Source organism: Chlorocebus sabaeus, chromosome 27 (assembly GCF_047675955.1).
Source record: "Chlorocebus sabaeus isolate Y175 chromosome 27, mChlSab1.0.hap1, whole genome shotgun sequence".
Classification (NCBI taxonomy): Eukaryota; Metazoa; Chordata; class Mammalia; order Primates; family Cercopithecidae; genus Chlorocebus; species Chlorocebus sabaeus.
Genome location: NC_132930.1, coordinates 40,915,608 through 40,941,544, shown reverse-complemented (window position 1 = coordinate 40,941,544; position 25,937 = coordinate 40,915,608). Strand labels below are relative to the sequence as shown.

General features: G+C 46.6%; 1 protein-coding gene across 3 annotated transcripts in view; it reads right to left on the bottom strand.

The window, feature by feature from the left end:
- Window positions 1-25,937, bottom strand: part of SLC2A9 (solute carrier family 2 member 9) — a 139,719-nt gene that overhangs the window by 13,624 nt on the left and 100,158 nt on the right. For all 3 annotated transcript variants that reach the window (XM_038008705.2, XM_038008707.2, XM_038008706.2), the window contains exons 5-6: window positions 17,412-17,591; window positions 9,174-9,279 (exon numbers count right to left, since the gene is read on the bottom strand). In XM_038008705.2, coding sequence (XP_037864633.2) covers window positions 9,212-9,279; window positions 17,412-17,591 — 248 coding nt within the window. In that variant the 3' untranslated portion in view covers window positions 9,174-9,211. The remainder of the gene's footprint in view (window positions 1-9,173; window positions 9,280-17,411; window positions 17,592-25,937) is intronic.

Genomic DNA, 25,937 nt, shown 5'->3' with positions numbered 1-25,937 from the left:
CATGATCTCTAAGTATAACAAATTAAAGTATCTTGAGATATTTCAACCAAAGTGCAAAACAGACTTGGGTTGGGGCCAAGTGGGATGGAAGGAAAGGCCAGCAGCAGAGAGGTTTTCTGAGTTCTCCAGTCCTGTGGACGTCTCTTCCTCTCGGGTCACTTTACAACCTTGGCTTGAGGCCGTAGCTTCTGCGGTTTCTAAGTGAAGCACTCCCCCTCATCCTCTTACCCTCCTCGAAAAAGGTAAAATATGGTTCTAAACAGGTTTGTGAGGATACATTCAAATTGTTCTTGGAAATTTGGGCAAGTAGAAAAAAATTAGCTCTTCAAGGAGCAGTGAAAGAGACACTGGATGTCCAGATGGCTTAGGAATCAGGGCTTCCACGCCAGGAGCATAGAGTCAGCAGAGGGCAGTGGGCAGTGGGAACAGCCACCACTTAGCACTGACACAAGGGGACGGTGAGTGCTGTCTCCACCCCACACCCCATGAGCCACATCCTCACTTTCCTTTGGTGAGTGAAGCTGGTGGGGCCAGTCCAGATACAGGGGAGCCAAAGGATGTTATCAGAGGGATGGGGAAGAAATCAGGAAAATTCTGGTGGGAAGTAAAGACTCAGGAATATATCCCAAGAGTCAGAGGGTGAGCTGCAGGAACGGACTTGTATGTATGTCCTTGGCCAAATTCAAAAATAGAGCTACTTACTTAAAAGGTATTATTCAGAGCTTGGGGTGGGTGGGAGTGGGGACTGCAGGGGAATGGGCTTCCAGGGCAAAACCCCACCTTTTCTGCTTGGGGATGCTGGCGCACTGACTCTGTTTCTTCCCTTCCTCATCCCCACCTAGTCCGTACCCCATGAGGATGACCTGTCATAACCAGAAGTGTATTCGTTCATTCTCATGCTGCTATAAAGAACTGCCAAAGACTGGGTAGTTTACAAAGGAAAGAGGCCTAATTAACAACATTCCACAGGGCTGGGGAGGCCTCAGGAAACTTACAATCATGGTGGAAGGGAAGCAAACTCCTCCTTCTTCACATGGTGGCAGGAAGGAGAAGAACGAGTGCCCAGTGAAGGGGAAGTCCCTTATAAAACCATCAGCTCTTGTGAGAACTCACTATCATGAGAACAGCATGAGGGTCACTGCTCCCATGATTCAATTACCTCCCACTGGGTCCCTCCCATGACACATGGGGATTGTGGGAACTAAAATTAAAGGTGAGATTTGGGTGGGGACACAGAGCCAAACCATATCAAGGAGAGTCTGCACTCCTCTGCCTGCTTCCTGCTCAGGCAATGGTAACATTAAGGCTTTTGATCTAAGCTCTGAACATGAAAAGTCATTTAGCCTGAGTTTTCACTTCTCAGATCCGGGGGTGCCACCCAGCCCAGACTGAGCTCAGACCCCCAGGGGGTTTGGGTTGGGAGCCAAGGGGAAAATCTAGCTCTGCTTCTGCTTGCCACAGCCCTCATTTCTCCTAAGGTCCTGGAACATTTGTTAAATAAACTGGGGACTTGATCTAATATTTTAGTGGATGAAGGGTGTAGTTTCTTCTAGTCTGTGACCTATAGAAATGCCATAGAATCATTATTTATCAATGAAAAAGGAATAACTGTCAAGGGAAATTAACTGAACTCAGTCCTTTCGAGGCTAGTTCGAGAGCACATGTCAGTCTGATGATTCACAGGGAAAATCAGCCTCTCTCCAAGCCTCGTGACAACGCTCTCTGTTTCTACCCTCATCACCCTCTGCCATTATCTATTTTGTCTACAGCTGCCGGAGGGATTTAAAGCATGACCTGCCACTCTCCTTTTAACACCCCTGTCCACTAAAAGCCTTATAGACAGCAAAGAAAACAATCAACAGAGTGAAGAGAAAACCTACAAAATGGGAGAAAAGATTTGCAAACCATATTTGAATCCCCTCAAGCCCCATGCCCCCCCGCCAGCCCCTTGGTCCCTCAAGCGGCAGCCCCTTGCCCCTGCCTTGGGCTGCTGCAGACATCCCTGTCACCTCTCAGATTCTTGCTCTCTGTCCTAGAGGGAGACCCATGAGTTCAAATCAACAAGCTCCCTGCCCTCTGACCTCTGGGTGGCTTCAGCAGAAATCAGAAATCAGCAGTCAGAAATCGGAAGGCACAAGAAAGAGAATGAGGCCAGGGGTTGGTTTCCTGGTTCACTTTCTACAGGGACATTTTGCCCGGCTCTGTCCCTCTATCAAAGGTTGCAGCTCCTGATAGGTGGGGTACCCACCCTACATGCCCTCCACTGCCCTGAATTAATCTGCCTTCCAGCTGCTCAGGTTCACTGCGTCCCTCTTTCCCAAAGGTTTTTCTTTCAGCCACTTCTTTTGCCTGACATGCTCTTCCCAGACAACTGGGCTCACCTGGAGCCTGACCACAGTATTTAAGATGGCAAGTGTCCCCGCCTCTCCATTCCCCTTTCTCTGCTCTACTGTTTTCTCATAACACCCTTCACCTTTTAAAACACTGTATGGGGTACTCCCTTGTTACACTGTCTGTGCCCCCATGAGGAGCTCTCCTTCTCCACAGCAGGGACCTTTGTCTGTTTTGTCCACTGGCAAAGAGCAGGGGCCCGAGGGAGCACTTGCTGAGTGCTGGAGGAAGAAGCGCCTGGCCTTGAGCTCGTCTTCTAGTCTTTGAGAGGCAGCAGGGCAGCTTCGGCATTTTCCATATCTGCTTTTCTTCAGGGATATTAACAACAAGAGTAACTGTGTGTTTCCCAGGGCTGCCGTGATAAGGTCTCACAGACAGAGTGACTTCGGCAATAGAAATGTGTTGTCTTACAGTTCTGGAGGCTGGAAGTCCAAGGTCAAGGTGTCTGCAGGGCCCTGCCTCTGGAGGCGCCCGGGAAGGGTCTGTTGCAGGGACCTCTCCTGGCTTCTAGTGTACTTTGGCTTTGGGCAGCACAATTCTAATTTTTAGAGGGTGTTCTGCCTGTGTGTATGCCTGCATCTAAATTTCCCCTTTTCCTAGGGACAGTCATATTGGATTAGGGGCCCACCCTATTCCAATATAACTTTATCTTAGCTTGACTAACTACAACTGCAATGATCCTATTTCAAATTCAACTCGCATTCTAAGGTACTAGGGACTTCAACATATGCATTTTGAGGAGACGCAATTCAACCCATAACAATAGTTAACGTTTATTGAGTATCTTCTCTATGCCAAGCACTGTGAATTACAGTATGATTCTCATGACAATACCTGTTGAGGTTTAGGTCTGTTATTATTGCCACTTTCACTAAGAGAAAAATGCGTATCAGAGAGGTTAAATGACCAGCTCAAGGTCACCCAGCTAGCAGGTGGGGGACCAGTATGACACACAGCCCAGAGGCTCTATCACCTTGCTTTCTCTCTTTTACCACGTTCGCCTCTCACACGTGCTGGATCCAGTGTCATGAGTTCCAGCAGCAGACTCTGAGGCCTTTGATTCTGAAATTGTAGAATTTATTGGGAAGCTACGGGGAATACAGGCAACAGAAACCATAAGGATTTTTATTTTATTTTTTTTACTACTACTCAAGAGCATATTCCATTCCTGCCAATTATGAAAACTTATTGCACTGAATCAGAATGACTTCCTGTGAATTCTGACCCCCTGATTTGTAAAAGCACAGAGTCTGTGCTTCTCAAGAGTGAGCCGTCCCCCCACAAACCCCTGCCCCACGCGGCCTGAATGATGCTCACTGGAAGCTCACTCCTCAGAGACTTAACACGGTGCCAGGCAAATCAGTTTGGAAAACCAGCTGTTTCTGAAAGATGGCAATTATTTACAGTTGCCCAAGCTGACGACTGAGGCCCTGAGCCAAAATTAATTGCAGATGAAATGAGCAAAGATGTCTTTCCCTTCTCAACTTTATTAGCCTCCTAAGCCATTTTAATAGACTGTCAGAATCTTATAAGAGGAATGAAAAAAACTGGAAAGTCTTTTTGGATAGGCAATCACTTCAGAGGGCTGGATGAAATATATGTGTGTATATTTGTGTGTTTATTACATATGTAACTGTATATATAAATATATATTTATTGCCTTTTTTCAAATATATTTCAAGTATGTGTATTTGAAAAGAAGGTAATATATTTAACATATACAATTATATATGTAATAAACAAATGTATGTATATTTGAAAACAAAGTAATAAATACATACATTTATATATACAATTATATATGTAATAAACACATATTTATGTATCATATATTTATGTTATTTATATATGCTGTTTATATAATATATATTTTTTCTATTATATTGTATTATATACTAAAAATATATTTATATATTGTATATAAATATATATTTACATATTTTATATGTATATATGTAAATACATAATATATAAATATATTTACATATATTTATATGTCTATATGTGAATATATGTGAATATATACATATAAATATATTCACATATATACATGTAAATATATACATATTTTATATATGATACATATTTATATATCATTTATATTTCATATAAAATGTATACATACACATTTTTTTTTTTTTTTTGAGACGGAGTCTCGCTCTGTCATCCAGGCTGGAGTGCAGTGGCCGGATCTCAGCTCACTGCAAGCTCCGCCTCCCAGGTTCACGCCATTCTCCTGCCTCAGCCTCCCGAGTAGCTGGGACTACAGGCGCCCGCCACCATGCCCGGCTAGTTTTTTGTATTTTTTAGTAGAGACGGGGTTTCACTGTTATCCAGGATGGTTTCGATCTCCTGACCTCGTGATCCGCCCGTCTCGGCCTCCCAAAGTGCTGGGATTACAGGCTTGAGCCACTGAGCCCGGCCCACATATACTTTTATATATCACATATTTTATATATCATATATAAAAATGTTTATATATAATATATAAAAATATATCTACATATTTTTATTTCATTGTTTTCAAATATATAATATACAAACATTATATTATGTATATTATATCATATTATAATATATAACCTATATAAATATGATATTTTTATATATATAAAAGCTTTGGAAAGGGCATGGAATTTACCTTATATTGGCGCTCTGTGAGGAACCGGGGAGTGGCTTTCACACTCCTTGGATTTTGTTTCCATAATTCTGTTGGATGCTGTATTAGTTTCCCATTGCAGTTGTAGTGAGTTACCACAGACTCAGTGGCTGAAAACAAGTCAGGTGGATTATCTTATAATAAGTTTTGGAAATCAGAAGTCTAGAATAGATCTTGCAGTGCAAACACGATGGTGTCTGCAGGGCTGATTCCTTCTGGAAGCTCCAGGGCAGAATCTGGCCTGCTGCAGCTTGTAGAGAATATCTGCATTCCTGGGCTTGTGACTTCTTCCTCACCTTCAAAGCTGGCAATGGTGTCACTCCTGCCTCTGCTTCCACCATCACATCTCCTTCTCTGCCTCTGACCCTCCTGCCTCCCCCTTTCACTTACAAGGACCCTGTGTAATATTGGGCTCACCTGGGTAATCCAGGGTTCGCTCTCCATCTCAAGATTGTTCCACCTGCAACATTCCTTTGTGCCATGTAAGGTAATATATTCCCAGCTTCTGGGAATCATGGTGTGGACATCTTGGGGAGCCATTATTTTGCCCACCACAGGTGGGAATGGTTATGTCCATTTTACAGATGAGCAAATAAATTCAGAGGTGTTGGGCAATGTTCCCAAGACCACTCAGCTGGTAAGTGGGTGATCAGGATTTGAATTCAGAGTAGCCTCATCCTAAAGCCAAAGTTCTTTCTCCCCAGAACGTTTTTCTATTCCACACTCTCAGCCTCATGCTGAATTTAGTCTCATGCCTTTCCAGGAATTGGGGTCAATGCTACCATTTTAAGGACCGTTTCCAATGGAATGTTCTGCATCTGTCCTTGCATCTCCAGCTCTTTGAGAAGATGAAAGGGGGACAGACTATCCAATGCACTTGACTTCACCTAACTTCTGCTGGCCCTTCAGCTCTCAGGTTCCTGGTCCCTGTCTCCAGGAATCCTTCCCAGAACACCTTATTTGAGAGGGAAGCTTGTCTCCATGTTGCATGTGGTAATTGTTTCCAGGTTTGCTTTTCTCTCTAGATCATGGCAACTTCACCTGTGACAGCTGGCACAGTATGAGTGCACCTTAGGTGTCTATGGAACGGATGAATGCGTGCTTGCATGAAAGAATCCACCAAGCATCGCTTCCTGCTCGGAGGAATCTCCCACACAGAGGTTCCTACACCTCTACAACAGCAAAACATCATTTATCCTTGGGTCATAGTCAACCTCCTCCATTGGACTGTGAGCTCCTACAGGCAGGCACCACGGCAAAGGCCCTCTGTAAGCCCAGCACAGGGTCAACAGTCTGACCATGGGAGGAGCTGGCAAGAGCTTGCTAAATGGCAGGGTACCAACTGGCCATGGTCCAGATGACTGAGATCCACCAGGTCCACACTTAAAGGCAGCAGCAGGAGCGCTCTCCAGAGGCTGCAACTCTGAGTCCTGATTTTAGAAAGGACTCCTCCTTCCCTTTCAGGACTGTGAAGTCATTTACTCTCCTTTCTGGGGTTCGTATTTACAAGGAATACTTTGCCCAATATTGTCAGCTTTTAAGGAAGATGATCTGCCTGCCAGAGCGTGGGGACAAGAAGGAGTGGCTTCTGGAGTCTGGAATGAATAAGAATGGCTTCCTGTGAAGTCTTCTTGGACCAAGGGAAGAAGTGTAGCCACTTCCTCGTGTGCTCCTCTTTCAAACAAGGGCAATCATTGGACTTTCAGGCATGACGTGAGCATTCATGAGGTCCCATGTAGAACACTTTGGGGTCTCACTGGGAGGCAGTAGGAGCCCCATGATGATCCCTTTCCCCATTCCCTCGGGTTCTGAGCCAGCTGACTGTGTGACCCACAGTAAGTCACTCCTTTGGGTCTTGCTTTCCTCAACTGTCAAAAGATAGCCAGAGTCCCTGTAAAATCCTGCTGTCTACAAGGACGTCCATCGTAGCCTTATTTAAAATCACAAATTATGGAACTCTACCTAAATAGGACAAGAATAGTTACCACTTACAGAATGCATACAATTTGCCAGCCACTGCTGGAATCACTTAATGTACATTCATTGGTACAATCCTCAGCCCATCCCTATGAGGCAGGGATGATGGCCTTTAGAAGTGGGGAAACTGAGTCACAGAGCTGCTGAATAACTTACATGGGGGTCACGCAGCTAATAAAAAGACACAGAGTCGGGACTGGAACCCAGAAAGCATGGCATTGCCATCAGGTTCTGAGCAGAGACATTCAACAACTCCACCCGCAGACAATGGTTAAGGAAATGATCATATAGAAAATTACTGGAGAAGGATAAATCTTTCAACACTAGTGTTAATTCAGGGAAGGTGAGGATCTGCATAATTTTCTGCACCTATGATACACTTCAACAAAAAATACTTAATAAATAAGAAAATGGAGACTCATTCTGACATAAGATTACATGAACAAAAGCAGATTAGAGCACAGGATTACTGTGCTACTATGTAAGAAATGTACATCTATGCACAGAAAGACAAGGGAAGAATTTGCCAAACTTCCTTGGGTAGTATGATTGGAGGTAATTTCTTCTTTGTTCCTCTCTATTTTTCTGAATTTTACAAATTTGCCCTAATGAACTGGTAATGATTTCTTTACAATACCAATAAAATACTTTACAAAAAACAAAACGAAATATCTCCCGTACTTTCCCCATAATTTTCATCTCAGACTGACTGTGTTTTTCCACAGCTCAAAGTAAAAATTAATAAAGAAAACTAGATGCAGTCTATAACTTGAGAATAATGAGAATGAATCTTGTGAAACTTCCAGAACGTGAAACGTTGAAATGTTTTCCTCTAACAAAAAGGCCATGAAGTGGAAAGGGAAAGAGACAAAACATCATTCCTTTACATTTTTTATGATATCTATTTTTAAAAAGCATCTTGTTAGAAGGACCCGTTAAGCGTGAGGTGCAAAATGAAATGTCCTGTCATCAAGAAGTCAGAAAGACAATTGCAAGCCTCTGCCTGTTTGCATGGGCATCAATCTTGTCAGTGTAAATCAGTGAGCAAGAGTGAAAATAAACAAACTACTCCATCAAGGTCAGAGAACACAACTCTCTAATTTTAGCCCTCTCTTTCCATTTGGAAGGGAGCCTAACTGTGTCCTGTGTGCCTAAAATGTGAGGCACAGACATACCTACAAGAAAGAAGAGACACAAACATCTCATAAAGAAGGCAACTGAAGCTCAGAGATGTTGAGTGCACTGCTCAATGCTACACAGCCAAGAAGTGCCAGAGCCAGGATTCAAATCCAGTTTGATCTGATTCCAAGATGTGGAAATTTCTTCTAGGTTCTGAAGCCACCCAACTTTCCCCTCCACCAAATGTTTGTTTTGCATATCGGAGGTTGAGAAACAGTGACGAGCTCTATGCCTTATTTTGAACATATTGGCTTATTATTAAGCCTCTCTATTATACTGGTAGACTGGAACATCCTTTCTCCTTTGCCTTGCAAACTCCCACATGTCTGGGGTAATGAGATGACTGCTAATGGTTTTGAGATATTTTAAATGTCATGGCAAGAGACTGAAGACTCACATCAATTCTCTGATCCGAACTCCTGGGGACAATATGACCCTCTTTCACATATTTTATTCATTCATATTTCATCATTTGTGACTAGGTGAGAACTCAAAGGATGGAGTTATTTATTAAAAGGAAGATGACAGGGAAGCAAAATATAGAAAGGAAATATCCTCTAGATGGGTAAAATGTCAGTGAAGAACTGCATGATGAACTCCTAAAATCCAGCCCCCCTGGGCATGACAAAGGACGTGCTCCTTTAAAGGGATGCCTGTTTGTTGCCTGGGGTTCCCACAGTGTGGTGTTGCCTGTCCCATGAGGTGTCAGGGACTGGGTGAGAATTGTCACTCTTCAGTATTCACTTTGAGGTTTCGGATCAATAGCCTGGACACAAATGATGTCTGGATTCTCCCCATCCCAGCTATTTCTTTAAAACCAAGAGTTTGCTGAGTGATAGAAAACTACATTGTCCTAATTGAGGAATTCTGATGGGGAAACCCCCTGCCTTAAAGGACCTTACGAACATTCCCACTGTGCTGTGTAACCCTCTGTGGCATTCTCAGGAGTAACACTCAGTTGACTTACAGAGAAGACGGCAGCCAAAGTCTCGATGCCCCCTGTACTCAAGGTGACATACGGGATCTTTGCTGGAGGGATCTTTTCCAAAGACGCTGTTGGTATAGAACCAAATCTGTAATGCAGGAAAGAACGAGAAGAGAGAATGGTCAGTGGAAGGACTTAATCTATTTTCTAAATCAAATTTGGGTATAAGGTGGTCTCTGGATTAAACTCAGAGTCCCAAGGTGGAGTGGCGTGGATGCTCATTTTTCACCTTCTTCCCATCTTTTCCCTTTCTTCATTACTAAAAGAACTCCTGGACTACTGGGAGTTCCCAGCTAAAAGACTACACTTCCCAGTTTTCTTGCAGCCAAGTGTGGCAGTGAGATAGAAACAGTATTGTTGGTGGAGCTTCCAGGAAGTTTCCTTTTTTTAAAAGGAACTTTTCATCCAGGAGGTGTGCTTCCATTTTTGTTTTTTATTTTTGTTTGCCCTTCCTTCTTTCTGTGTCAGGATGGTGGAGGTGATGGCTGGAGCCTCAGTAGCCTTTTTTGGATTACTAGGTGACTTCAGAACAGCACGGCCATTAACCTCCATGGTAACTTTATGAGAACCAGAAAAGGCCTCCACTACACAAAATGGTTTACTGTCATCCACTGAAAAATTGCCATAGTAAATCCACAATGCGTACAAGGTGAAAGATGTTCCCCAGAGTTGGGTAATGCACAACTTGTTTAACTATACCTAGAACCCCTGCCTTGGGATGAAAGCTGCTTATTCAGATGCTGGACCAGGAAGTTAGAAAGAGTTAGCCTGTGCCCTCACTGACTATGGTGGTTCTGTAATTTGTTATCCAAACATGAACACTTTTGAGAGTGTTGATAATTATGCTGAGACAACACACATATATTGAGTGCGTCCTGGGAAAACCAGTATGTGCGGTCTTAGAGTTGCTATACCAGCCCTCGCAACTTACTTCATGTGAGACAGAAAACCTTCCATCTTGTTGAGGTCTCTTTTGGGGTTTCTGCCACGTGAGGTTAGGCCTAAATCCTCATTGACTCTCATGGCATCAGACAAGCACTGATTAGGAGTTTGGAGACCTGGCTCCATCTTGAACTAGCTGCGTGACCTCAGGCAACTCGCTCTGCCCTGCGGAGATTCCTACTCCTCCCCAGTCAAACGAACATGACCACGCTTATTTTGCCAGTCCCGTGAGGTGTCAGGAACTGGGTGAGAATGGTCACTCTTCAGTATTCACTTTGAGGTTTTTAACCTGGACGCAAATGATGTCTGGGTTCTCCCCATCGCAGCCATTTCTTTAAAATTGAGTTTGCTGAACGATAGAAAACCCATTGTCCTAACTGATGAATTCCAATGGGGAAACCCCCTGCCTTAAAGGACCGTATGAACATTTAAGAATAGTTTGACCCCTATTCAGCAGAAATGTTAGAGCACATTGTTCATATCCTGTCAGGTCCAACATTAGCTGGCCACACTCTTGAGTTTTGCTTTTTGTTTCTGGATGCTCTTGTTTCTATAGATCTGTCTTATTACCAGATGTTTTTAGCAAAAATTATTCATGCATTGGGGGAAGATTTAGGACCTACTTATATCTACAGATGGTTAAATTTTGTGAAGAAAGTAAACCTCCACAAAGTTATGGGCAAACCGAGAGATGCCAGTGAAAACTACGACACCCATTTCTTCGAGCTTGCAGGCAGGCATATATCTATTGGCAAAAACAGGTTTTAATATTCGTGTAAACAAGAACCTTCCTGTTCTGCACCTGTCTCTCATTTGAGTGAGCGTTAGACTCCAGAAAGCACAGGTTAAACCCATACTCTTCGTCAGTATCACCTTGTTCTAGGCAAAAGTAAACGGGGTGCTTAAAGCCTGAACCGTTGCTGTCACATCCATGGTGTACAGAGGTAGCGTCTAATAAATCCACCAATTCCTACAGTTCTCAGGGCTACAACAGAAGCTAACGTTATCCTGAAAATCCTTTGTCCATTGAATATGTTTATACAATCGAGTCCCCTTTAGAGGGTAACTGTGATCCCCAGTGCACCTTCAGGGTTGGATCCCAGAAGTGTAAGAGCCTTTCTCAGTCATCAGCCAGATTTACTGATTTTCAACGGCCAGCGCTCTCTAGGGGCCCTCTTAATGCCTTCAGGCTGCCACGCTGTCACCCATGTGAAGGTGTCTGACGTTTGTGTTTCATAGCCATGATTCTGATCCCCATGGCCCAACCAGCTCATGTTCCTGAGGCCCCCAGCCCTAGATCCCACTTAATGTGAGTCCTCTTATGTTGCGGCCAGTACCTCCTTGTGGCTCCTCTCACCCCCTGGTTTTCCCCATAGAGACACTGCTATAGATGTCCCTTTGCAGGTTAGTGGAGAGAGTCATTCGCATAAAATTCTGAGTTCAGTAAGGGACAGTTATAAAAACAGCAATAAAAGCCATATTTATTTTTACAACCGTTCATGCATCAAAAGGCAGAAATCAGCCCACAAATCCTCTCCCCAAGCCCAGGGGCTGCAGGGGTCCTGCTGGGCTGGCCCTGTCCCCCCAGGGCAGGGCTGAACATCACACACACTACCAGTCTTATTGTGTTTGTGCCACGAAGCCACTGCCCTCCCCTTGCATCAGCTGATAGAGTGGGAAGGTGACTGCCTTCAGCTTTACCGCTGCTCACACTGACGCTTATTTGATTGGACAGTTTGAGGTCGCTGTAAAATAAGAAAACACCCAAGAAACTTAAGAGTGCATCCTGCCCCGGAGCCCCCTTTGTATCCAGAAGGATACAAAGTAAGGACTCAAATTTTAAGAGTGGCCAGAAAATGCTTGCTTTTAAAAGCCTTTCGAAGAGTGTTGCATCACCCAGTCTTGCTTCTCATCTTACAGATAAAAATCTAACCTCACACTGACCCAGCCCTTAGCCCAGTGATACCACCTTTCTGGTCTGCTCTCCTTTGAACTCTGACATGAGTGATTGAGGCTCAGAGGGGTGAAGTGTCTCACCCAGGGCTACACAGCTGGGAAGTCAGAGGATGTGTGCTGCAACCATCGCCTCCCTGGCGGTCTCAGGCTGGGGCTCCTTCAACAACATAATAGCTAAGATTACGGAGCACCACCTATGCGGCTGACCCCACGCTGAACTGATTTATTTATTTATCTGTTTGTTTGTTTATTTGATATGGAGTTTCGCTGTTGTTGCCCAGGCTGGAATGCAATGGTGCGATCTCGGCTCACCGTAACCTCCGCCTCCTGGGTTCAAGCAATTCTCCTGCTTCAGCCTCCCGAGTATCTGGGATTACAGGCATGTGCCACCACACCCAACTAATTTTCTATTTTTAGTAGAGATGGGGTTTCTCCATGTTGGTCAGGCTGGTCTCGAACTCCTGACCTCAGGTGATCTGCCTGCCCCAGCCTCCCAAAGTGCTGGGATTACAGGTGTGAGCCACCACGCCCAGCCACTGAACTTTAAATGCATCCTTTCATCTATCTTCACCACCACTTTACAGCTGGGGAAACTGAGGCACGGGGCAATCACGACAACTTGTCCAAGGTCCCATACCTCAACAGTTCAGTGTTTCAAGTTGCATGCAGGCAGATGACTCCAAGCCTGGCACTCTTGACCACAGTTTAGGGTGGCCATATGGAGGGTCTCTTCTCAGCTTTCTCCCTATCCATCAGGACACAGCCAATTGCTGCAGTGAGATGGTCTCTGCTATTATGATTACAGAACATTTTAGATTCTTCCAATTTGATCTAGGAAGTGATTTCAGGAGAATCTTTTCAAAACAAAAGTTATTAATAGCTGCTTCTGAAATTGTAATTTAAGATTTTGTACAAAACTTGATTTAGGCTCCAGAACTCCTAATGATGGTTCAACAAATCACATGGACCTTCATGCGGTTCCAGGCCAAAAGAGGGGGAAAGTACCACAGTTTTCTATAAATGCATCTAAGGTTTCATGTCTCCTTCCCCTCGTCCCTCCCAGTCACCTCCCTTCCCTCCCTTCTACTCAACTGTTTATAGAGAAAGGGTAAGAAATCTGGGACTCTCTTAGGCACTAAGGTGACAGCAGACAACACAGGTCCTCGTCTGCCCTAGAAGACCTCTTAGTCTGGCAAGGAAGGGAGGAGTACACAACAGTCTCCCAAGTAAGTGGTTAGAGGAACACACCAGGAACCCTGTAATGCATGGGCATCCCACCAAGTGCAAAAACCCAGGCAACCGTCCACCGCTGGTGAGTACCCAGAACCAATGTCACCAGGCCCATATGGGCTCATTCACGGCGGGCACTCTGATCCTCTTTGCTCTTATTTTACATCAATTTCTAACACACTTGGGTGTCTTGTTTCCCAACCAAGACTGCATATCAGGAAGCAGCAGATTTTGAAACTGCATGACATTGAGAGAGGAGAAAACAATGCTGGAAACAGTCGTGCTGATGACAGCAAGGTTGGGAAGAGATTCATGCAAGCTAAGCAGTTGCCACCTGTGAGATATTTTACATAATTCCACAGATTCCTCACATCAGTTGTGCAAACTGAGTATTATCATCCCCATTTTTCATGATGGGAGACTGGGGCCCAGGGAAGTGACTATGATTGGCTTCTATGTTTAAGAAAGAAGGAACCCCAAGGAAGGAAGGGTCATCCCAAGTAGATAAGAGAACCACGCCATGACCCTGGGCATTCTGGAAGATTCAGGAAGGTTCAAGAAAATGAAGGCTTCCCCACACTGGGCTTGGCAATTGATATTGATCCAATTTTTAGCCCAAGAACTCCCTATCTCCTGCCCTCGCCTCCTTTTCTCTCCTAGACATTCAGGTGTCCACCACGTGGCATGGGCTGCTCTGGTGCTGGAGACACAGGGTTGATAAGATGCAGCCTCCATCTTCAAGGATGGAGACCCACTAATAGCTCTCTCCAGGTGAGGGGAGCACAGTGGAGGGGTAGGAGCTGCTGTGGCCACCCCAGCAATGGGGACAGCAGGGTGGGCCTAAAGCCAGGAGCCTCCTTCACACTGGCAACAGACTGACACTCACACTGAAGCCTGGTTTTCATGCCGAGGACAAACTGCTCGAAAGGAAGGCAGCTGCCTAAAATAAGTCACTTTAAGCGACAGGTCTAATTTTAGAGAAGGGAATTTGAAAGCTTATTGTGTGAGGCAAGGGGAAAAAAACAACAATCCAACACCAAAAAGGAATTTAAAAATAAATAAATAAATGTTGTTTATTCCAACTTTTGAATAATTTCTTTTTTCCTTTTCTTCTTTCTTTTTTTTTTTTTTTTGTGATGGAGTCTTGCTCTGTTGCCTAGGCTGGGGTGTAGTGGTGTGATCTTGGCTCACTGCAGCCTCTGCCTCCCAGGTTCTAGTGATTCTCCTGCCTCAGCCTCCAGAGTAGCTGGGTCTACAGGTTCCCGCCACTATGCCTAGCTAATTTTTGTATTTAGTAGGTTTTCACCATGTTGGCCAGGATGGTCTCGAACTCCTGACCTCAAGTGATCCGCCTGCCTCTGCCTCCCAAAGTGCTGGGATTACAGGCATGAGCCACTGCACCCGGTCAACTTTTGAGTGACTTCTAAAGTACGTGAAAACCATTCATCGGTTCCTTAGCATAAATATATTGAGCCATCTGTGATGTTTGCTTGATATAGAGGTTCTCAGCCGGGGGCAATTTGCTCCCACGCGATGTTTGGCAGTGTCTGGAGCCATTTTTGGTTGTCACAGCTGGTGGGGCAGATGGTGCTACTGGTACCTAATGGGAAGAGGCCAGCGAGGCTGCCGAATAGCCTAGGCACACAGCATAGCCCCTATGACAATGAATTTTCCAGCTCAAAATGTACATAGTTATGAGGCTGAGAAATGCAAGTTTGGTACAAAGTGCCTGGGTGGGCTGTACCGGGAGTGCACCCAGCACCAGCAGGTGTGACTTTGTCTGCGGGCACCATCCCTGGGACCTTGGGCAAGGCCTGACCCTCCGTGAGCCACAAGTTCTTCGTCTAGAAAATGGGGGCGATACCACCTACCCTGTGGGACTGTTTGGGGCTGGAATAAGATGACAAACACAGAGATGCCTGGCAGTATTTACGGATGTCTCAAGTGACAGGTCGTGTCCCCCAAATAATGTCTGGGAAAGTGAAGAAGACAAAACAAGTCTTCTAAGGCAGCTAAAATTTTGGATCCATGTTAGCTCTCTTGGTCCCGTGAATTTGGATGACAAGGCAGCAGGTGCAGGGGAGAGCTGGACCATAGTACAGCTGTGATGATGGCATTTGCCACAAAATAGCAGGGTTCCCTCTGTGTGTAACACGGAAGAAGACTTGTCCCTGTGGCCGCCTAGGGATGGCCTGGGGACACAGCCTGAGTGACATGCATGGGGGTGCTCGGAGGGGGACCTTGGGGCCAGATAGCTGGGGCTCAAGTCCTTTTTCTACTATTCCTTGCTGTTTGACCTTGGAAAAGTGTCTCAACGTCTCTGTGCCTAACAGTGGGGCCTAACTCACAGGGCCGCCATGGGGACAGCTCCTGGCCAACGCTGAGTGCTACATGTATGTGCACTTGATTAAGCTTGCAACCCAGTGGGTGGAGGCCAAGCGAAGGGGAGCAGCTGGCCTGGGTTTCTCACTGCAGGTTTGTGTCCCACTGAGATGGGAAGCCAGGCCTCTGACTCTTGGTCCAGAGCTCTGCTCTGGGTCAAGTAAAGCACGCTCAGCTGCAAGTATTATTCCCTCCTTAAAGACTGAAGATCTTCAACACGGGAGGGCAGAACGCTCTGAGGTTGGGGCCTGGCTTTGGGAGTAGCTGAGATTTTTTTTTCATCACGTGCTTAGGCAGCACGCCTTGCAGGTACATGACAGCGGAATTTATGAAGTTATACAGCGGATGCAAATAGGAAAATGATGTCCCTGTGGAGAAGTGAATTCTGTTTAGAACTGTCATGGTTCTCAATGTAAATGCCTCATTCACTACAGGTTCCATATTCAGTCTTCAAGACTTCAGGCGTTAGCTTTAAGAAATGATTCATTTCCTCTCTCTACTCTCCGAGAACAAGGAGCGCCTCCTTGAGACTGTCTGGCACCACCTCGGTCTCCTCAACAGGAAGAGACGGCAGGACTCTCCCAGGATCACTCAGTTAATGTAGGTAGAGCCACTGACCCAGGCACCTGCTCAATCTGCTGACTTTAACCAGACCAAGGAAAAAGGTAAAAGCAAAAAGCAAGGTGATCTCATTTCATCCTAGTGTTTCCGAAAATAGAACCAACAATTGTGGAAAGGAGGTGGAACACTGTGGTTGCAGCTTTCTGTGCTGCTGTTTTTCCTTCTCTGGACAGGAATGACTCCCCTTCACTTCATCTTCCCTAGACACCCACAAACGCCCTCCCTGCCCACTTTTGGGGGTGCTGGGCTCACGCTTATTTAGTATAAATACAAGCTGTCTTACTTGGGGCTCTTTGGAAGGGTGCTGGCGACTGCCTCTTCTCCCTCCCTCTGGGTTCAGCCAGTCTCCTCTCAAGTGACATGAGTGACCTCAGAGGCAGTTTGGATGCTTTATGCAAGAATCTCCTCTACACTCCCCTGCCAAGTGGTTGGCCAGCCTGTTTGCACACCTCCATAGATGGGGAGCTCACCACCCCTAGAGGCAACCCACTCCATTTGTCCAAAGCAACAATAACAATAAAGATCCATACTCTGCCTCCCGAAGTCTCCAACCAGGAATTCCACCTTCGAGTGCCCTCAGGGAAGAGGAGACTGCTGCGAACGTCCAAGCGTCTGGGGAACCTCATGGAGAGACCTCTTCAGACTTCCCTGCCCGTGGCAGCTCAAGCCCCAGAGCATTTCTTACTTAAAGCCTTGAGGTTATTTTCAAGCCAAAGTTGTGAGTTGAAGACAACCCAGCCAAGAGTACTTTTATTAAAATCATCTCAGTGTCTCCCACTTCCAACTTCCTAACTTTTAGACATGTCTAGGGATAATTAGTGCTAGCATTTATTATGGGATATCTCTGTGGCCAGCGGCTGACCTGAACACTTTGCATGGATTGTGTCTTTCCATATTATGCGATCCCATTTTACAGATGAGGAAACTGAGGAGGATCAGTCAAATTACATGGTTGCCTAACAGCATAGAGTTTGTGATGATGACAGAGCTGAGACTTGAACCTGGGCATCCGGGGCCCAAGCCCTGAACCTCCCCGCCCTCTGATCCCTCCAGTCATGCGAGGATGCCCACCGGGCCACCAGGACTCACCGTGTTGAGGCCACAGAGCTGGTAGCAGGCCATGGTGACAATCACGGTGACCACCTGCCAGCGGACGTAGCGAGCTCTCAGCAGCTCCAGCACAGACACCAGACAGATGTTCGCGGCTCTCAGCCAGGACCTCCTCTACCTCTCGGGAAACATCTGCCTTACCCAAGAACGTCTGGAAGGCTGCAAACAGAGGCACACGTGGACTTTCAGCAGGGATTAGTGTGTCCATCGTGTCTAATGCTGGGCCCTACAGGGATGGGTACCACCTCCCAGCCACATACCTTAGCTGGGGGCGGAACTTGGCAAGGGCCTTTGAAACTATGGAGTCCAAAGCCCTTGTTTAAAAATGGGAAAACAGAGGTGCAGCGAGATGCCATGATTTGCCCAACCACCCAGCTGGCTGGGACAAAAGTTGAGAATGGGGTGTCTTGACTGTCTCCAACGCAAGGCAGAGCACACCCAGAGTTCAAATCCATCTATAGCATTGGGCAGGTGTGCCCCTGTTCATCTTTTGTTATCATTCCTGCCTCCAATGGCTATTGTAATAATTGCATGATATCATATACATTCAACCATGGCTTGGAGCTTCCCTCACTGAAGCTCGTTTGCTGAATATTCACTAAGCGCCTCCTGTTTGCCTGGCTCATGAGTTCGCCCTCATCACAGGTGTCCTGAGAGCGGTAGGATGTCACCTGGCCAGGATGCCCTGCAGTCCACACTATCGTGGAAAGAAGGATTGAGCTTAATGACTGCAAGGCCCTTTCCATGTGACCCTCTGAAATACAAGAAAGCTTGAGTGGAAATAGTCCCAAAGAGTGAATCTTCCCAAGACTCAAACCCACCCTCGTGATTTATGCCTTTTCCACGTTGAACACTGCAAACTTCCAGCCTCAGAGAATCTGTCTTTTTTTTTTTTTTTTTAATGAAGACCTTAATTGTTCAAACCTCTGTGAATGTATGCTTGAAGGTGGGCTGACTGATTAGACCCCTGAAAGCACAATAATCAGATCATGGGGCGCTTTTGGACACAGATGCCCATACTCAGTGCTCTGATCTTTCTTCCTCAGCAGGGAAAGGTGGCTATTGTGATGGCTCCTGAGGACAGTCCATTCCAGACACAGCAGGGAGCATTCCTAAAACAGACTCTGCCCCTCAGGGCGTGTGAAAATGCTCTTCTTAAGCAAATGCCATTAAACTTGCTCCAGATTCTCCAGGAAGCAAGTACCCTTCCAAAGGCTTTGGAGTGTTATTTCCAGCAGGGTACTAAAAACTGCTTCAGAATGTCTTTTTTTATGAACTATAATTTAATGCTTTCCCCAGCATTTATTAAGGGTAAATGAGAAAAGCAGCTGAATGAGCAACATTTCTGTTTCATGCATTAAGTATAAAATTTCTACTATTTCCTCAAAGTTCAAAATGCAACATCCATGTGATAAAATAACTCTAGACTTTTGGGGTAGAAAACCATTTCTTTCCTTCATGACATGCATATTTTCTATTATAAAATAAGGATAACTTCATAACCTATTTTTTTTCTCTTTTCACCATGGCCGCCAGGAAGCTCTCAGACAAATTCAGTGTTTGGCCCTTAACAGAATTTCCTGAACCAAAAAAAATCTCTCTTCTTTCTCTTAAAATTTCCTATCTTCCAGCTCCATCCAAGTCCCTGCAAAGGACATGATGTCATTCCTTTTTATGGATTCATAGTATTCCATGGTGTATATGTACCACATTTTCTTTATCCAGTCTATCATTGATGGGTATTTGGGTTGATTCCATGTCTTTGTTACTGTGAACAGTGTTCAGCAAACTAACGCAGGAACAGAAAACCGAACACCACGTGTTCTCACTTATAAGTGGCAGCTGATTAATGAGATCACATGGTCACAGGGAGGGGAACAACACACACTGGAGCCTGTTGGGGGGCCGAGTAGGGGGAGGGAGAGCATTAGAAAAAATAGGCGATGGGTTGATGGGTGCAGCAAACCACCATGGCGCACGTTTACCTATGTAAAAAACCTGCCCATCCTGCACATGTATCCTGGAACTTAAAAATTAAAATTAAAAAAGTTCTGATCTTGTCTTAAAGCTTCAATTCAACCCTCCTATTGTATATATGTTCATAAAGTGGGTGACACTGTTTCAGAGTGACCCCCAGCCTATGAAGGAGCAAGGAGGCTGTCCAAGGGCCCAGCCATTTCTGCCCAGTGGGGGACCTCCTGCAATGCACAAGTTTCTCCAGAGCTCTCCCCTGGACTTGCCGAGACTTTGCCAGGGGCACTGTGGCCTGATAGCTCCTCTTGCCCAATTCTTCTCCCATCCTTGTCACTTCCCAGGTGTTACTCTCCATTGAAACTTCTGCACTCCTAACTTGTTCTCAGACCTGCTTCCAGGAGAACCCAAACATGCACCAAGGACTTACCTGCCGGGGCCTCCCACACCCTTCAGCCCCTGCCTTTTGAGTGCCCTGCAGGACCCTGGCCCAAGCGGGCCAGCCTTCTATTTCCCTAACTGCCAAGTAAGCCCGCCCCCCACCCCTCCATGACTCTCTCACTATTTTCAATCACTCCTAACAACGGCCTGTCGGGATTTGGGCTTGGGGTCCTCACTATTCCACATGTACCCTTTCTGGCTGAGGGCTCACAGATATTCTTTTGAAAATAGCAAACACAGAAGACTGAGCTGGAGTCCTGAGGGGGCTCCAAGGAGGGGGCGTTTCAGGCTGCCAGAGAAGGCAGGGCCACTCCGGGCAGGAAGCAGAAGGATGGAAAGTCGTCTTCTATTCCTGACACCAGGGTAAAGCAAGATACATTCTGTAAGGTACATGGATGTGCTTTGGTCAAGGAATAGGCCGAGGCAAACATCCGGGCCAGAATGACTCAGTGAGTTTAGGTGTGCAGGTGCATACTCCACTTGTTATATAACCTGTTTCTGTCAGTTCATACTTGGTTTGGAGCCACTATCCTTTGGGAAGGTATAACTGCCCTGCTGACACTGTACAGTGGCTCTTGGGCATGGCTCCACATGACTCTTGTGCAGCTGCTGGCGCCCAGAGAAACACAGAGATAACCAGAGCCGTCCATCTTGCAGATGGACAGAGGGGAGCCAGGGCAGGGTTCAGCATGGCACGGCATGGCACAGTTCATGCTCGTGCCCAGAGAGAGAAAGAGTTAAGCTGCTGACCCTGAAAGCAAGAGAGAGCTGGCTGTGCAGCTGAGCATGGGAGTGGCCGGCTCAAGCAGCCTAGACAGAATGGACGGTGTACGAGAGCTGCTGATGAGAGAGCTGCTGAGTCAAACCATATTCACCTGCTTACAGCCCCCAAGTGTTTTTTCAGCCACCCGTCCATCCACCCACCCTCCTCGGGCCTCAGCTGGGGCTGGAACCTGACACATTCATCTGCACCTCTGGCTCTTGCCTCAATCTGGAATGTTCTTTTGACCTTTCTGCACCTGGCTACTCGCTTCGTTCTTTGAATCTTATCTCACACACCTCCAGGAAGCTTTCTCTGATGCTTTCCTGGCTGGACGATAAGGGAGGAGCAAGCCAAGGAGGGCCTTGAGTGTTTGCACGGGGATGAAGTTCCTGCCCACAGGTCACAGGGCGTGGCAAGACCAATAGTTCTGAGCGCCCCGAAGGTGCCAGGCATGGGGCTTGGGAGCTGGACATATGGTGATTAAAACAAAAACAAAAACAAACCAACCCAGATTGTCCCATCCTCTGGTCCAGCCTCATTATCTTATGACCAACAAGGAACAAAGAGAGAACCTGGTGCTTTAATTTGCGACATGTATTCCTTGTGTCCCTGTAGCAGGTGCTGCATGCCACCCAAGTCTCCCCTGCACATGGACAGCTTCCTATGCCCAGCACCTGTGCCTGTCTGTCTGCAGCTGTCCCTGGGCACAGGTGTGTGCTCAGCCCTCAGCAGTTAACACCCCCAGGAGCAGGCCTCAGTTAATGACAAAGCTGATGTTAACAGAGGTATACCTAGCTTCCTCGCAGACACCTGAGTGAGTTCTACGCTGTGCCCCAGAGGTAACTGGGGGGGTGGGGTCCCAGTTGCCCACAGCTGACACCTGCTCATTGATGAACCTCAATGCCTCCTCCGCTTCCCTGTCCCACTTCCTAGCTGGGGAAGTGACGCTTCATCAATTGCACCCTCTGCTTTTCTGTCTCATTTCCCAGCTGGGCAAGTGGTGCTTCCTTGAGTCACCTCTCAAATAAACTTCCCATCCTCAAAACCTTGACTCAGGCTTTGGGGGCACCTGACAACAATCACAAAGTCACCTAAACTAGATGCCTGTGGTCACATAACCCAGACACTGCCTTCCGTGTCTGATTTGTCTGATCTAGTGACTAAGCCCCTTCAGCATCTAGAGTCCACCTGCTCCTCTCTGCCTGAGCCCAGGCCTGCCTTACTTTAGGTCTCAGGCTCTCCCTGCTGGACTCATTCTCCCCAGGCTAATCCCCAGGAAGACGACCGGGCCACTCTTCTGCACACAAACCTGTGCTGTCTTACCCCTGCCAGCAGGATCCAGTCCAAATTCTCATCTTCCATGCAGAGCCTCCTCCCACAGTCCCTGTGGCATCTGGAGGCTCCCCCCATCTCTCTTGGCTGCTGCCCTGGAAAACGCACTCGTCCTCCATCCCACATACCCCCATGGCCTTGCCTCTGTGCCCTGCTCGTGCTGTTCCTTGTGCCCAGAACACCCTGCCACTGTTGCCTGCCTAGGACATCCTTTTCCGAGGATCCCCTCAGCAGTCACATCTTCTGGAGACCTTCCCTGTCCCCATGATGGCTAATCACTGTCACCCTCTCATCTGGGTCGCCCTTGCACCTGTGTCTGTCTCTCTTGGGCACTTTCACTCTTGTGTGGAGTGTTCTGTCTGCACACCTGCTGTGCCCACCCCTAGGAGCGCCCCCTGAACAGGGCCATTTAAGGGATGCTGTGATACCATGGAAAGGGGTGGGCCTTGGAGTCGGAGCAACCTGGGCTTCACACCCAGCCCTGTCTCTGCTAGGAGACCCCGGACTAGTCACCTATTCTCTCTGCCCCATGCTTGTTCTTCCATGAAACAGAAATCAAAAAAACCTACCTATGAGGTTGTTTTGGGGAATAAAATCAATGTGTATTAAGTGTTGGCATGCAACTGGTGTTCACTAAACAATTATTATTATTTTATTTCTTCTCTGTGGAGTCTGACATAGAATGTACATCCAACCCATGTGTTTTGAAATAGTAAAAATCAAGACTCGGGTGAAAGGGAAGGAGAAGGAGCATGTTATAAACACGGAAGTTGGGGCAGGCTGAGCAAACAGGAACAGAGGAAAATCATGCTAGATGTCAACCAGATTGAATCAGCAGGGGGGCCAGTATCTGTTCCGTGTTCTCCCTACTATTCCGGGCATGGTGTGGTTTTCCAATGGCAGGCGCCCCGTGGTCCTCAGACACCTTCAGAGCACAGCAGAGTGACAGACACTGATGCATGTGGGGGTGGCCCACACACGACTGCAAGGAGATGAGACTGAGCCTGCCAGCCTCCCTCAGGGTCCTCAGAGAGCCACGCTGTTAGCACAGGTGTCATCCTGGCCTGGAGACCCTTCCAGGTGTCTGTACACCTGCTGAGCCCACCCGGGGAGTGCCTCCTGAGCAAGAGCCACTTAAGGGACATTGTGGTACAGTGGGAGAGGGCAGGCCTTGGAGCTGGAGAAACCTAGGCTTCACATTGTCTCAGGGCCAATGGGTGCTCACCAATGCAAACACACATTGTCTCAGGGTCAATGGGTGCTCACCAATGCAAACACACATTGTCTTGGGCCAATGGGTGCTCACCAATGCAAACACACGTTGTCTCAGGGCCAATGGGTGCTCACCAATGCAAACACACATTGTCTCGGGGCCAATGGGTGCTCACCAATGCAAACACACATTGTCTCGGGGCCAATAGGTTCTCACCAAATGCAAACACACATTGTCTCGGGGCCAATGGGTGCTCACCAATGCAAACAAATCCTGGCTGCACCATTTTCCATCTAGTATGATACTAGGTGAATTTGTTTCCATGCCTCAGTTTCCTTGTCTGTAAAATAAACATAGCATTGGTATTGTAACCAGTGTTCAATGTTGGCACACACGAAGTCCTCAGAACAGTACCTGGCTTTTGATGAACAAGGAGCATTATGAATATATGTGCTATCACTGTGGGGTACTTGCTACATTCTCCCTCTCCCTTTCACCTTTAGCCTGGCAGTGGGTACAAAATGCTATAACCTTCTGTTGTGGGTTGAACTGTGTCTTCATAAACATAGGCTGAAGTCCTAACCCCTGGTACCTGTGAATGTGAACTTACTTGGAAATAAGACCTTTGCCAATATAATGAAGATGTAAGTTAAGAGGAAGTCATACTGTAGTAGGATGGACTCTGGATCCAACATGACTCTTGTCCTTACAAGAGGAGAAGAGACACAGATAGATACACACAGGGAAGGCAAGCGTGTGATCACAGAGGAGAGGCTGGAGCGATGCAGCTGCAAGCCAGGGAGCGCCAAGGACTGCTGGTCACCATCGGAAGCCAGAGCATGGCCCTGCTGGCACCTGGACCTTGGACTTCTGGCCTCCAGAACCGTGAGGGAATCCGTTTCTGTTGCTGTTGTTCTTGTTTTTTTTGTTTGTTTGTTTTTGTTTTGTTGTTGTTGTTGTTGTTGAGACAGAGCTCCGCTCCTGTTGTCCAGACTGCAGTGCAATGGTGCAATCTCAGCTCACTGCAACCTCTGCCTCCCAGATTCAAGTGATTCTTCTGCCTCAACCTCCCAAGTAGCTGAGATTACAGGCATCCGCCACCATGCCTGGCTAATTTTTTGTATTTAGTAAAGATGGGGTTTCACCATGTTGGTCAGACTGGTCTCGAACTCCTGACCTCAGGTGATCCACCCAACGTGGCCTCCCAAAGTGCTAGGATTACAAAGAATGAGCCACCATGCCCGGCCCCATTTCTGTTGTTCTAAGCCACCAACGTATGGCACTTTGTTAGGGCAGCAGTCACACTTTATCGCCTCCTGCTAGAGCAAAGTGCAGAACAACTTGGAGGCCTCTTCCCTCTTGTGATCGGGGGCCCGGGATTAGAAAGGCAAAGGGACTTCACGTGAAGCACAGGGCAATAGCCTCGTATAAGTTGCACGCCCAGAGTGGCACGGAGCTTGTTCTCTCTTACACAGTGCAGGCCTCATGCTTCTAAAAATAGGAGATTTCATCAAAGCATTTATTTTTCCAACTACTAATGGAATTTAAGAGGAGGAAGTCATTGAGTTTTTAACTTAGGTTCAGCGTCTTTTTATTACCCACAGCAGTCAGATCCAAAGTAGGGTATGTACGAAGGGGTGTAGCAGGAGATATTGGAGCTCCTATTTACAGTTTTATAACATTTTGTTATGGACTGAACCTGGAGCCTTCACATGGCCTGTGTGAGTGGGGAGCAGAGCTCCACTGTGTGCAGAAGCTGACAGGGTGCCTTTGGTCTGTCTTTTGATATATTGCTGTCTACTTGTGCAATTTACCAGTTAGCAGATTTGGGAATGGTAGTATATGGTTTGAATTGAATTAACCCCAATGAATGTACAGCTGGCTTGTAAAGAATCCCCCAAAGCTGAGCATAGTAGTACATGCCTGTAGTTCCAGCTAATCTTTTTGGGAGGCTGAGGTGGGAGGATCTCTTGAGCCCAGGAGTTCGAGGCCAGCCTCAGCAACATAGCGAGACCTCATCTCAAGGAAAAAAAAATCCCCCAAAGAAACCACAAATTAAAGGTAAAACTAACAACGCCCACACAAAGACAGGACAATCAATAGTGGAACCTGCCATCTCAACTCCAGGTACAAGCCTACAGCTAGCCTCAGTGACCACTGACAGTACACTGCCTCACAGAGATGTTAAAATTCAACATGGAGTCAATCTGTTGCTTCAGGATACAGGTGACATTTTAACAGGAGTGAGAAAGTAGCAACCTTTTATAAGAAACTGTTCCATAAAGAGATGTGTCTGTCATGTGCTTTGGTAGACAAAGTTATGTACACAGGTCATCAATAAAAACTCTTGTATCTCAGCTGGGAGCGGTGACTTTCGCCTGTAATCCCAGCACTTTTGGAGGCCGAGGCAGGCAGATCACCTGAAGTCAGGAGTTCGAGACCAGCCTGGCCACCACGGTGAAACCCCCATCTCTACTAAAAATACAAAAAATTAGCTGGGCGTGGTGGCAGGTGTCTGTAATCCCAGCTACTCGGGAGGCTGAGGCAGAAGAATCGCTTGAACTCGGGAGGTGGAGGTTGCAGTGAGCCGAAATTGCATCACTGTACTCCAGCCTGTGTGACAGAGAAAGACTCCGTCTCAAAAACAAACAAACAAACAAAAAAGTCTCGGATCTGCACATTCAAAAAGAAAAACTTGCAAGCAGTTTTAAAAAAAGTTTCTGTTTAAAAATATTCCAAATGAAAAGTTTCAGTAGGCTTTGTTAAATGATTATTGTTAAAATAT